Source organism: Protopterus annectens, chromosome 8.part0, assembly GCF_019279795.1.
Source record: "Protopterus annectens isolate FY-2018-M chromosome 8.part0, PAN1.0, whole genome shotgun sequence".
NCBI classification, from domain to species: domain Eukaryota; kingdom Metazoa; phylum Chordata; order Ceratodontiformes; family Protopteridae; genus Protopterus; species Protopterus annectens.
This window is the reverse complement of record NC_056741.1, coordinates 1,873,634,056-1,873,649,555: the sequence shown is the minus strand read 5'-3', so window position 1 is coordinate 1,873,649,555 and position 15,500 is coordinate 1,873,634,056. Positions and strand designations below refer to the sequence as shown.

At 40.6% G+C, this 15,500-nt stretch overlaps 1 protein-coding gene across 1 annotated transcript in view; it reads left to right on the top strand.

The window, feature by feature from the left end:
* Positions 1-15,500, top strand: part of LOC122809691 (von Willebrand factor A domain-containing protein 5A-like) — a 338,530-nt gene that overhangs the window by 62,748 nt on the left and 260,282 nt on the right. The window contains exons 2-3 of the mRNA XM_044081367.1: positions 4,504-4,567; positions 14,595-14,627. Of these exons, the coding sequence (XP_043937302.1) occupies positions 4,504-4,567; positions 14,595-14,627 (97 nt within the window). The remainder of the gene's footprint in view (positions 1-4,503; positions 4,568-14,594; positions 14,628-15,500) is intronic.

Sequence of the window (15,500 nt, the reverse complement as noted above, 5' to 3'; positions counted from 1 at the left end):
TCCAAACTGTAATGTCATAGAGCATGTTTTTGAGCTACTGCAGTCACAGTGCCAGAGACTACATACATCTATACAAGGCCTCCATTACAATCCACTGACATGTCCCACAATGCTCATAGTAAGTGATATGCTACCCAAGTTAATCTTGTGGAAGCAGCTGCAGCAGGATCAACAAGGGGAAGGGGAACACAGCCTCCCAACAATGCCAAGGTCACCACAGCCACAGGCTAATAATGAGTCAGAGGTGGAACCGGCAGCTGGTGTGGTTGTAGGTGGACGTAGGCATGCTCAATATGTCCTTGTATTGGCTAGGAGATAAGTCATTGCACATCACACATCACCTAGGAGTCTAAAACCATCCTCTGACTTCACCATACTTTTGTACCTGCAAGCACTACAGAGAAATGTTAGCTAGGACATATATTGCAGTTCCTGACTTTTTAATCCTCCCTAAATCAGACAACAGGCAGGATGCCAAACAAGCAGAGTAACCAGGCCAACACAGTCTTGATTGTGCAATAGCGGGAACAAACATTTGCTCCCCCACTCCCGAAAGGACGTTGGACATCCAACCTGGCTTTCCTTAGTTGACAATTGCATATCATATTATTCCCAGTTAATACCCTTTGACATTGTAAGTGCAATGATATAGAATGGTTTACATGTTGTATGCCCTAGAGTACTGGTCAGATAAGTGCTGAATGACTAATTAACCCGGAAAGGTAACACAGTGTTGTATATTTGCAAGCAAGAATCATAACAGGGTGTGTAATCACTACATGTGCAAAGATAAACATTTCACTAAATGTACAACTAACATGTAATGATTTAATATAATTGTATATTCTGTTTAATTTGTTTGTGTGCTGAATGAGTGTTGTTGCTTGCTACAAAGGTGTTTGTGTGAAAAACAGGCTTAAGGCATCCATTGTGTGTTCTGAATGTGGACTGGATGGTGATTTGGATTTCAGACCTATGTAGGTATATTTCATGTGAACTAACATATTGTACTATGTATGTTGTACATTAATTTCTGTATCTATCTGTTATTACTTGCTTTTTCTGTGAATTTTTGGGTCACTGTTTGCGTGGTGCTGCGCTTAGAACAAATAGCTTTGGCTATGCTCAAGTGGTTTGTGCACACAGCAGCAGTGCATAAACTGGATGATCGGACTACCCAGGTAGCAGACAGGACCCAGACATCTAAAAATAGACATAGGATGCATTCTATTACAGCACCAAGGCCCACTATTTCTGGGCTGCAGCCTGGCCATCCCCCACCTACTGCCCCTGCCCTATCTGGACCCTCAAGTAGTTCTGCCCCAGAGGATAGGCCTGTGGTTCCCTTTGGGAGCAGAGGGGGTGATTTTTGTCATCCAAACTGAAATGTCAGATATGGTGCATAGGATTGTGCACCACACAACTGGCGAAAGCCTACACTGAATGGCAACACTGCTCTTCATCATTGTCCTGAATAATACAAGGAGAAGCAGACATCAGACACTGCAGCTATCTGTGCAGTGATGTGACACTGATAACAGCCCAGTGGGTGAGGACTCAAATCTTCTGTCACCAAACATGACATCCATAAGTTCGCAATTTTCTCACCCCGACCAAGGTGTTCACCTCCCTGTTTTGTCTTTCACCAACCCTGTCACTTGTCTCGTATGTCTTGTCTGCCAGCAAATGCTTCCTTGCCTTCCCACCTTGCCTGCTTCAGACATTCCTGTCTCCCTTCCACAATATTCCTCTCTCTCCTTAAAAAAAGGGCACCTGTCCTAAACAAAATATATTGTCCCATTCATAGCTCTCCATTTCACACACGTCTACTTGACACACTTAATTTGGTCCATTTGGCTTCACAACACAATTATGTTGTTGTCATTCCTCTCTCTGGAGGTGACAGTTCAAATTCAGCTAAAATTCTGTACCTAAGCTCATTTATTACTTTTGAAGTAATGGATAGCCATGTTTCTTTCTTCCAGCCTTCCTGCACATTTCTGTCTTCCTTTCACTTTGTTTTTGCCCCTGCTTGCTCCCCATTTCACCACCTTTCTGTCTCCCCCATTTCTTTTCTTTAAATAAACAATGCACGATGCTGCACATTGTGCCTCAGTGTGCAGCAATGTTGAACGTCAGCAAAACATTTAAATCTACTTATAGACATTTCTGAAAGTTCACCGTACACCTGTATTTGAACACAGTACCATTAACCTCCACCAACAATGCCTTAACACCTGCTGTCACACATTCAGTTATCTGACGTGTGTATTTCATACAAATGTGTTACCTAAGAATATGCTAAAAGAGATGATTATATTTGTATGGCTATACTGAGGGTATAATGAATTAAAGAAAAGCAGTCTTGAGTCACAGTGCAAACAATAGTGGTGTCCCACGAGGACAGGCTTGCTCAATAGTCCGTCTCAAAGGCATGTGTCATCATAGCCATCTTGGATCAAACTGATACACCACCATATCACTAAAATAATTATTGCTTTTCCCTTTGAATACAATGGTATCCATAGTAGTTAACTACATGCTGTATTAAAAATGCTAAAACTGTAGCTATGAAATATTTTCAGATAAAGCAAACTCATATGTCAGTTTCAAACAGTAATGGAGTCCTGTGTGGAGAGGGTGCCTCACTGGTGTCTCTATGTGTTTGTCCCTGTCATTGTATTGGTTAGATCAAGTATGCTATAGTTCTTTTTGTAGCTGACCCTGATGAGCCTTATAAGAACAAATTCCAAGGCTTTGGGCATGGAGCTCGAAAGACACATACACACACACACACACACACACACACACACACACACACACACACACACACACATGCACACACGGACACAAGCACATTCATATATCTGCATATATTTTTTTGCATTTACTTACCATGGTGATAGCATTCTGTGACATACACGGTGTGGTGATAATTGTTTATTAATGCCTTTCTGTCTGCTCTTCCAGAAAGTTGTCATACAGCCTACATTAAAAAATAAGCCATAACACCAACTACAGTACAGAAAAGTAACATGGCTACACAATTCGCATCAAATCATGCAGTACAACAGCAACCTAGAAATCACCATGCATATAAAAAGTGATCACTACTATCTGCATCTGCCAAACCCCCTGAACATCCCCCCACATTATTAAACATCCCCAAAACTGAACTACCTCCTACACCCCCACAGTAACAGCAAAGCACTGTAAAGTGTACTGTAAGTACAAAATGAAGTGAGCATAAATCACAAGCTACACACACATTCATAAATGAAAATAAAATAATTATCCTTACCTCAGGCACACTAAGCCAACTCAACAGCCAATGGAAAGAAAAAGAGCAGAAAGCAATCTCATCCCCTAAGCAAAAATGATTTTTAAATCAGCCCATACTAAATAAAAGAGTAAACAGGAGACACAGCCAAACCATTTAGTAAAAAAGTACAAGAAAAACCTAGCCAAGCTAGAGTTTTCACTGTGTGATTCCTTAAAACCTCTTGCAAAAGAGGATAATAGGATATATGCAAATGACCCCTTCTAAATGAAAGCTAGAACCTAAAGAAAAAAAAAAAACAGTGAAACAATGCAGAACTACAAATCACGCATAAAATAATGAACTCATAATTTCTTTCTGGCTCCCTATTGAAATATTGGCACTCTTAATGTCGACTGGTGATAGAATCCCCCCCAAAAAAGGAAAAAACTCAGGAAAGAGTGAATCTCGAACATTGTCCTTCTCCTTAACCCCCCCCCCCCCGAACATGTGTATACCAACTTCAAGATCAGCATACTTCTGGGAAAAGGGAAGATATGGAAACCCACTTTTTTGGCCATTGAGAGTCTGATCAGTCTAGCGAGTCCCAGCATTAAATAAGATTATCTTTCTTACCCTCCTATTCCACATCTACACCATAACAGTCCCTAAGAGTGATAAAACATAAAAGAAGTGACATTGCAAATATGTCCATATCTATAATTGTACATGTTTTATAAAGAAGTGTGAAATATGTTAAAAGAAAAATACAAATGGTTTGACTATTATCATGTAAACAGGGAGCACAAAGTCATTAATCTTAATTATGGAGTTGCCATTATGAAATAATTCATCTGTTCCCACTAATGTACATGATACTACCATATTAATCATATTTCACACGGTTATATTCTCCTCCTGTCTCATTTCTGTGCTCCTTGTATTGGTTGCATAATATGCTGTGGTTTCTGTGTTTCTAAACAAGGCATTCCAGTCAAGTTTGATGATTAACTCAGTGATGGTATATTAGATTAGTTTCAATGTAATACTGAGGCAGAAATGCACACAAAGCTGCAGATTCTCCAGTGACATGATCTACTTCTATAACCTTCCTTTAGAAAAAATGGACTGAACTCAAAAGGAAAATATGACATTATTTTTAAAATGAAATAAAGTCTCTTGTATTTAGTCGGCACGTCTACTGTTTTCTCATAAATGTATTTTTTTCCAATTTATTTTCTTAGATTTTCGATACATGCGTGGTGGCTACCTACAGACTAGCTGCTATTATAAAGTCTCTCCATTTGGGTAAGCATCTTTCTCTTTTGCTTATGTATCTTAAAAATTATACATCACAAGTGTTTGCGGGTCTTAATATTTCGATAACTTTCCAAATGACAGCTGAGCATGTTTTTCTGAAAATAGTATCTCTCTCTCTCTCACCCACGCGTTTCTGCACAAGCACACACACATGCACAAACACACACACACACACACACACACACACACACACACACATATGCAAACACGCAATTGCAAATACAGCTGTGCACACACATTGATACAAACATTCATGCAAATCCACAAACACGTGCAAACATGCCCACCTGCCTGCTACTGTCTCATACTGGTTAAAATATCTGCCTCTCAGCTGCAGGTTGCACTTTACATACGTTTCTTTCATGTTTTTTTTATGTTCTTCCATTTAGACCAGCCTACTGAAAATACATTGCTTTTATCATTGTCCTTCCAGTCATGATCATGGTTCACACACACACACACACACACACACACACACACACACACACACACACACACACACACACACACACACACACACACACACACACACACACACACACACACACACACACACACACACACAGACGCGCACACACACACACACACAGACGCGCACACACACACACACACACACACACACACACACACACACACACACACACACACACACACACACACACACACACACACACACACACACACACACACACACACACACACACACACACAGACACACACACACACACACACACACACATGTATGTGTGTGTGCACGTTTGTATGTATGTGTGTGTGCATGCAACAGTATCACTGTCACATTTTTTGAGAGCTAATATACTTTGATTCCTAATACATAAAAACCTCTAAAATGAGTGATGGTCCTGCACCTCTCACACTAACTTAATGTATGCTTACTCTGAGACTGCACAGCAGCATAGATAAGGGGAATTCGCTGTCCTACAATTGTTCAGAATGACACCTGCCGTAACATTGTTTGCAAGTACCCCCAAAGCACAACGCAGACATCATTTTCCTTCACTGCTGAAAACCTCAAGCCCATTAGCAATACAACAGTGAAACCATGATATAGTTACACTGTTATTGTAAAATAAAATATTGAAAAAAACCCTCACTTAAATTACAACATAGAGCAATATGTGAAAGATCCAGTTTAATTAGATAAAAGTGTGAGGTGACACACGCACATACACACACACACACACACACACACACACACAGACACATATGCATAAGTATGTATATATATATATATATAGAGAGGGGGGAGAAGGAGAGACACACACACACAAACACATGCACACACTCGCACATATATCATATATGCACACAGTAAAACGTTAAGTTGGCAAAATACAAAGTAATAGCAGCACAAAACCAAGTCCAATAGAGCGCTTTTGTTCTTTTAATGAAAACTACAAGCACTTTATCAAAAACAGACCCCTGTTTCTCACAAACACTTAAATACATGTAAGTGTAAGTCATGACCAATTAATTAAACACACAGTAAAACATATAAAAATGTATATAGTATAAATAGATGCGCATAAATCTGAAAACTATCAGCAGTAAAAATCTATTATAGTCTTCTTTTCAAAAAACACTAAATATTTATAACATTCTTCAAGCCTGGTAAGTTGTCAAAAGAAAATCATAACTGCCAAAATGTTTGTTTGACTTAAAGCTTTGTATTAAAGTCATGAATTATAGGGGACATGAATACACTATCTAAAACATAAAAATAATATTTCTTAAAATTACAGCATATGAGTGCATGTTTAGCCAATGCATTTTTAGAATCCTTATTTTTAATAGCTGTAATGTGTTCTTAAATATGTTTGCTAAATTTTCTAACAGTTTTGCCCACATAAAAGCTGGGACAGGATTTGCAAAATACTAAGTGTACCACTCTTTGAGTGTAACAGCTGTATCTACTTTTGGCCCAGATCTGAATATCGTTATAATGTAAAGTAATGCTGGAACCATTATAAACATACCTAAAATATTTACAGTGCTATCAACGAAATGTCTGAACACAAGAAAATTCTGATATATTGAAGAAATCAAAGTTAAATCCATCTCATTTCAAAAAATTACCTTAGGTTATGTGTTCATCAATATCCAAAAAGTAGGTCTGTTGCCAACAATACTAGGCAACTCTTTATTGTCACAGTCCTAATAAATACGCAAACACCCACAGACGTTTGACGATCTTTATTGTGATAAATTGCTTAATAACATAACTTTAGTGAGCATAAAAGACATAAACAACAAAAGGGCAGCATTGGCGTTCACTCTTTGAATACAGTTAGCTAAGGAAACAACAAAACTGTTATCAAATATCAATCAAATCAACATACAGGCAGTGTCCTTGCTCACTCATATATATAATAACCAAAGACAAGGCAGCGTACCCGCTCACCTTGGATAAACAACAAAGGCAGTGTCCCCGCTCAGCTTAATTCCTCACAACTAGCAATTTTCATCCACCATCTTGGAGAGGGGGAACAGAAGAGGGTCAGGTCTGACCCTCGACCCTCTTCTCCACCCAACAACCTTAAACCAAAATCAATTGGGTTGGCCAGGGAGGGCAACAAGACCACACCAAAATGTGCTTATTCACACTGGATTTCCTATCAAAAACCCTTCAAGCCACACCACTAACACTACCTTACTTCCTTTCAAATCCCAACTCACTTAACCCTTTCCTAACCCTTCTCAGCCACCCAAATAACCTAACACAGCTACCACCCAACACCTACCCCATCCCACATTAAACAGTCCCGTGACAAATTTGTCTGTGCCAAACTTCACTTGTCATAGTCCTAATAAATACACAAACACTCACAGATGTTTGACAACCTTTATTGTGATAAATTGTTTAATAACATAACTTTATTGAACATAAAAGACATAAATAACATAAAGGCAGTGTTGCCGCTCACCCCTTGAATACAGTTAGCTATGGAAACAACAAAACTGTTATCAAATATCAATCAAATCAACAAAGAGGCAGCGTCCCCGTTCACCCATATATACAATAACCAAAGACAAGGCAGCGTACCCGCTCACCTTGGATAAACAACAAAGGCAGCATCCCCGCTCACCTTAATTCCTCACAACTACCAATTTTCATCCACCATCCTGTATAGGGGGAACAGAAGAGGGTCAGCCCTGACCCTCTTCTCCACCCACCAGCCCTTAAAGGGTTGTTCCCCCTCAAACAATACCTTTCTTCACAAGATCCTCCACCATCAAACCCGAATTAAGTTTAAATAAATCCAAACCAAAATCATTGAGGTGAACACCATCCGGTCTGTACCACACTGGATCCTTACTATTAAACTCTACATGCAGGACCAAATGTATCCCAATTTCTCCCAAATATTTTGCCAACTTAAAATTGACATATCCGCGAGCCTTCTCCATGGTGGCAAAATTCATGCCCCTTTCCATACCAACCAAGGAATAATCTCAGACCAGATAACAGCCATCCCTGGATACATCCTCCGCAATGCTAAAATATCCTCACGAACTTGACAAACCAACTGCATCTTCGGTACCCTGCCTAAATCATTGCCACCTGAATGAAATGCTAACACCTGAGGTAACCCCCACTTAACCTGCAGCCCATTGAATTCTTGCAATATTTGACTCCACCTTAGCCCTCTAACACCATGCCAAATGATTTGTAAGCCAAAATGATCCAAACCCAGATTTATACCATTGGGTCTAACCTCCGCACACCTAGCAGCCCAGAATATGAAGGAATGGCCCAAAATGATGATCCGTCCCAATCTAAGAGAAGAGAGAAAGAAAAAAAGCCTCTATAAACTATTTAATATAATTCAAAAAGGCATTTGATGTCCACCGACCCACCTGTTTGATTACTTCCACTGACCTACCTTCCTTAGACAGATCAGATGCCCTACTCATCTGAAAGGAATGTGAAGAAAATGCATCCCCTTGCAAACCAACAGTCCAAAGGACCCTTCTCATAACCACATTTGATTGCTCACCTGTCAATGCTTTACCACTCACTGCTGAAAAAAAAACAACCCTTGAATTCTACCCTTCCGTACCTCACACAACTTTCTTCCCCAAACTACTGGACATCTCCAAGCTAGCCCCACCTCCTCCAAAACAATGGGTTGCTCAAGCCCCTCCTGATCTGTCTTCAAAGAATGCAACCTAATATGCACCACTCTAGGTAATATCAGTACAGCCTCCCATACCAGTGAACCCAATAACTCCAAAACACAAAATGCACCACAAAACATCCAGACATTAACGATATACCACAACAAATACTCCTCCAAACAACCACACACTTTACCCAAACCCTTTAACAACATTCTTAAAATACTTTCCGTAACCAGCAATTTCCTATTCATGCTGCTCCTTTCAACTCATCCACCCTTTTAACACTCTACTCACTACCCATGACCTAGTAAAATCCTCTAATCCAACTAACCGAGTATAAGCAGCAATGGCTGCTAAGGCCACCCTCACCATTCACACTAACTTTCCCTGCCCCTTCAACATGGCTAGATAACGCAATAGTAAATTCTCAGACAACACACAGACCTCATCAGATAACTGACGCAAATATTTGTCAAATTCAAGCAATGCCCTATCGCAGGCTTGTCTTGTGGATGCCGCCCATGATTGTTGCACCAACCTGCCAGTCACTATTGCCCAATCTGCCAAATGTTGGGTGGGACAACTGACAGATGCGAAGCTGCTTCCAGAGCCACCTGATGGAACCTGTGGAACTGAAAATGAGACAAACTATCAGCTATCTCATTCAAAACCCCTGGTACATGCAACCCTGTAAAATAAAAGTTAATCAGCAAGCTATGCACACTAATTTCCTAAGAACAGATAACAAGTGAGGTGCTTTAGCCATTTTTATCTGTAGCACTCTCACCACCACAGAATTATCTGAATTGACTACCACCCTCCACCCCTTCAAATGATGCTGCCATACCACCAAGGCTGCCCAGATTGGCATCACCTGCAAAAAGGCAACATCCCATTTCATCTCCTCTAAACAATGCTCTGGCCATGGAACAGCAAACCATTGACCTGCAAAGTAAGCACCCATTCCTGATCCCCAGCTGCATCAGTAAACAACTGCAGTTCTACTTGTGTAACCCAATCCAACTGCCAAAATGAAATCCCATTAAACTGTTGTAAAAATTCCAACCACAAATCTAAATCCTCTTGCGCCAACTTACTAACCTGTACTCTGTGGTGCTTACTCTTACGTCCTTTCAACAAAAATGCCACAGACCGAGAAAACGCCCACCCAGAATACACTGCCCTGCACACAAAGTTCAACAAACCCAACAATTCCATAACATCCTTCACACAAACCTTAGGCCTAGCCTTCATCCAAATGATCTTGTCCCACAGCCTAACCATCTTACTCAGAGGCAAACAAAACAAACCCTGCTCAGCATTTACCGTCAACCCCAAAAATTCCAAGGCCCTCGCTGGGCCCACCAACTTATGCTTAGCCAAAGGTAACTGCAAGGCCTCACACATCCCACAAACTCTTGCATAGCTACCTTCTCCCCTTGCTTACCTTCCCCCACCAATAAAAAATCATCTAAATAGTGTACGGCTTGCTGATCCTCCACCCTCTGCTGCCTTATCCAGTGCAATGCTGAGCTAAACTTCTCAAAAGTAGCACATGCCACCGCACATCCCATAGGCATGGCAGTGTCAAAATAAAAGTTGTCCCCTACCACCATGCCTAATAACGGCCAATCCTCCTCCCTCACAGGTAGCAAATGAAAAGCTGACTCAATATCTACTTACCAAGGGTCCTTGAAACTCCTAATGACCCGAACTGCATCATCCAAAGATCAATACGTTACTCTATCTTCTTCACTGGGAATGAAATCATTCAGTGACTTACCTGTAGGGTACGATAAATAATGAATTAAGCAAAATTCACCCTGCTTTTTCTTTGGAACCAAACCTAACAGTGACACCTTAAAGTTTGAGAAAGGAGAGTAACAAAAAGGACCTAACACCCTCACAGCCTGACACTGTTTGTCAATCAACTCTTGCAAAATCACCTCCTTGCCCTTAATAGACCTCAAATTTCTCCCCACCCTCCCGCCTCCCACCAATGCAGACTTAATTGAAAACCCTTTGGAAAAACTTTCTATCAACTCCCCCACTACCACTGGCAGTGATAATGTATCAATAAGTCCTTCAATACATTCACCTTAATAGGTGAATGGTTCCCCAAAACTCCCTCTACCTCCCTGAAAGGACCCTCCCTTTGGTCCCGAAAATTTGCCCAACCACGCCCGCCTAGCAACGCTGAATCGGAACTATTCCAACCTCTTATACCCCCAAAATGCAGTGCTTGATCCCAATCTGAACCTCACCCCCCACATTGTGTAAATGCATGCGCCCCCATACACTTCAAGCAAATATGAGCAAATATACAACCCACACAGGAACACCTACCGGCATTAAAAGTCCAACATCTCCTTGCACCTCCCTCAGATGGCTGAGATAATCTGCTACCCCCCCCTCCACTGTTATCCATCATGGTGGACAGTCAAATGTCCAGATGTCTGACCTCCCAATGCATAGACTTATCTACTGCTTTACGCTTGCAAAATTTTTGACCATACCATAATCATGCGTAACTGGGCTTCAGCCTCTGCACTTCCCTAATAGTTAAAAAAATAAGCCAAAAGAGGAAGAGCCAATGAAGTGTCCCTTTCCAAACACACCACCATATAAAAAATGAAATCTACCACCCAATTATCCCATGTCTCAGCCCAAAACCTCCCTACCCTTTTGGCACCTATCACAGCCAATGCAGCCAAGAGGTCCTTCCCATTAGCCGTCTCCGCTTCTGTCAACCGCTGTACCCTGTCTGCATCAATCAATTCAAAAATATCAACAAACTTCCCTTTCCAAATCTTCTAATTTATTAGCAGAGATATGTCGCAGGGCCTGTGATGTCAGCCAGTCCCCCGGCCGTAAACCAAAATTAGACCCTACCTCATGGACATCTAGCCCTAACTCCTGATCAAACAGGGACAGGGTATCCTCAAAAATCCCTCCACACTCAGCTAAAACTTCCAAACCGCTACCCAGTAGCCTCCTATGGACACCCTCACTGCCCCCTACCTTACCCCCCCGCACCTGCTCCAGTCTCCTCACGCCCCCCCCCCCCAAGCTTGATGAATTATTACCTGCTGCTGAAACAGGAGGCATCATCATCTCTGTAGCCTTCTCCACCAATGCTGTCTGCTTGGCTGCCTTCACCCTGGATGCTCGGGTTATAGCCATCTGCTGGTCACACCCTGCATGCTAGTTGTTGGTACCTCAGCAGGAATGGCATTGAACAAATCTTCAGGCTGTTCTACAATACTGGCCCATCTCTGTCTTAAAGCCTCCACCATAATCACCTAGAAATTAACAAAGAAGTTAATGACAATAAACCTTGACACAATAAAGTTAATCTCAATAACTACCTGTTTTGCCACAAACCTTTTCGCACTCCAGCCATACACACTGTAATCACCATCGCCCTCGGTCCCCCTGAAATCCCAGAGAGACAGGAAAAAAAAAAACCTTGCCTCATCATCAGGCCTTTGTCTTAATGTTAATCCTATCTAAACCACCACACCTACCTCTCCTGTCTAACCATGCATCAGCAGCAAGCTGAATTGTCTACATTCTCTCTTCTTTTTTTTATATATTAACCTATATACAGAAAACCGGCAAAAAAAAACCCCACTACCATGCATGCACGGAAAGCCACACAGCTCAACAAGCCCAGGATAGCAGAGCATCTCTGCTCTGCCCTCTCAGCACTAGACCACCAGGAAACCATACAAGAAACAAGAGCCGGACTCTGCCATCTCCACACACCACCACGGAACCACACTAGATCACCAGGGAGAAAATCAAACAGCTATCCCTCACAACAAACCGCTAGACCACCAGGGAAGCAAACCAACCAAACAGTCATCTCACAGAAGCACCATACAGTAGATCACCAGGAAAGAAATCAAACAGCCATACCACACAACAAAGTCGCTAGACAACCAGGATACAAACAACCAAACTGACATCCCACACAAGCACCATACACCAGCACTAGACCACCGGGGAATGAACAAAACATCCATACATGTTACTCTATCTCCACTCAAACACCGCACAAACACACTAGACCACCACGGAATCAACACAGCCATGTTACTTGCCACCGCACACCAACACTAGACCCCAGGGACGAAAGGCTAGGGGGTTAACTGCTTGAAAAGCAAATTGATAAGCATCCATCCTCCTACTTATTTCTCTCTTTTATTTATTTTTATTTATTTATTTTTTATTTAATATCCATATAACAGTGCCATTGTGCATGCTCATCCAGCAGTTAACAGTCAGAAACCAGCCCGCGAATTACCACAAAACCTCTTCTATGGGCTGTGCAGCACTAGACCACCAGGGAAAGCTCAATAGCAACAAAAAACTTAACGGTGCAGCACTAGACCACCAGGGAAAGCTAAATAGAAGCAATAAACTTAACGGTGTAGTACTAGACCACCGGGAAACATAATATTAAAAAACTTATAAACTGCGCAAACTTATAAATGGAGCAGCACTAGACCACCAGGGAAAGCTAAACAGTAGCAAGAACTTTAACAGTGCAGCACTCGAGCACCAAGAAATATAATATTACACAAGAAAGTTAATAAATATACAAAAACCTTCCTAATAACCTAACAAACCACTTAAAATACCCCTTGCGCCGAAAAGCCAACGCCACCATGGCCTCAATTAACTGGAAAACAAGCCCCACACCAGAAACAGACCTAACATTACATTTAACCTTCTTATATATCCTTTATACAAGCCCCACAGCAGAAACAGACCTAACACTACATTTTACCCTCTTATACATCCTTTATAAGGGGAGAAAAAAAAGGAATCCTTAAAACCCCAACAAAGCTGTACTCATCTCACTGCTTATAACTACCCAAGGCCTACCTTACTCATAACCTAAGGTCATCTGGGACGTGTTCCTGCCTCAACAGCATAACCACACCAAAATGTGCTTATTCACTCTGGACATCCTTTCAAAAACCCTTCAAGCCACACCCCTAACACTACCTTACTTCCTTTCAAATCCCAACTCACTTAACGCTTTCCTAACGCTTCTCAGCCACCCAAATAACCTAACACAGCTACCACCCAACACCGCCCCATCCCCCATTAAACAGTCCCATGACAAATTTATCTGTGCCAAACTTCACTTACCTAAAGTAATTTTCCAATTATCCAGAATAACAGTTCTGATAATATAGTTGTCACAAGAAATAGGTAATAAAAGAGTTGGAAAATTCATCAGGCTTCATGACTGATTCAGTTTGTTTTTTATTCACGAAGTTGTAACCGTGCAAACTAACAATGGCAACATATGAGTGTCAATAATTACTGTGCTGAAAATAAAATTGTAAAACTTTTGGTATAAATCTTCATGTTTTAAAAACAGATAACAACAGCAGCTCATTCAACTTAAAATCAAACATATATAACTTGAGAAATGCAAGGCACAGAAAACATCAACATACACATATGTATACGTCTAAGAATCTGTCTATAAATGCAACACCTGATTTTTAATAAGGTATTAGGCAGTCATATTAGCTTTGTGAACAGAGATAGATCTTTTACTGTGACCATCCTAAGACTATAAGAAAAGCTATCTGTGTCCACAGAGAGATCTAAACTGATTATATTAATCATCCGCTTGTCCTTTGAGTTTCTTCCTTTAAATGCAGTTTTATTCCTAAAGGATCTTTATTTCTGAATGAGTTTTAGCCCAAAATGATGTTACCTAATTATGAAATTATCACTCATTTTACAAATACGTTCATGTGGAATAACTTTTTCTCTTATAGTACTTTGCTGTGTTGTGTTCAACGTACTCATATTATTTTGCTAAAACTGTGAAAAAATATTTTAGGTGTTTCGGATACTGCTTGGAAGCACTTATAAGGTATGTTTTAGTGAAATGTCATTCCGTTTGTAAGTATTGCTATGCTGAATAACATAATGGTTTCTTCATAATTTTTATCTTTTTTTATTTCAGTAAGCAATTCATCCTGCTGTTTGCATGCTATTTTTGTTACCAAACTTGACATGCTTATTATTCATATGCTTTGCATGATATTGCTCTTATTTTGCTTGTTAACCAGGACTGTGGGCTGATCCAAGTAAACACATTTCAGGCATGGCCTAAGCCAAACTGACAGAAATAAACAATTACAATGTGATTATTTTTTTTTTCAAAATACTGTAACAAAAGCACTTGGGTAGCAGAAGAAAAGCATGTACAAGGCTCATGAATAAATATTACAAATCAAATAAATACTCAGGCAAAAAATACAGTTATGTACAAGATATTTTTGCACAGATGGTGTGCAATAGCAGTTTTGTTGCTATATCCTATTGACAATTGAAAACTGACAGTAGATAGCAACAATGAAGGACATAAAGACTCAGATGGTAGGACATGGAGGGAGATAAGGCACAGGCAGTGATGAAGGATGAAGAAAAGAGGATAAAGTTACTAGCCAAGGCAATAGTTTAGCTAAAGAGGAAAAGGGGAACTTTAAGTAAGTATACAGTAATGGGGGGGGGGGGGGTTGAGCAGAACACAATTTAGCAGTGCAACACAAAATGTGAGAATAGACTGAGTAGGCATGCAATTAGAAAGTGGTTGTTGAGTTAATAAGTTGCTAGGAAAACAACCACAAGAGAATCACTGTGTTTTCTACAGGGCGACTTTGTGTTAAACATTTGCAAATTCTGAATTTGCCTTAAAATGTGTAATTTTAATTTGTATATATAAAGTGCTCAAAGTGGAAAG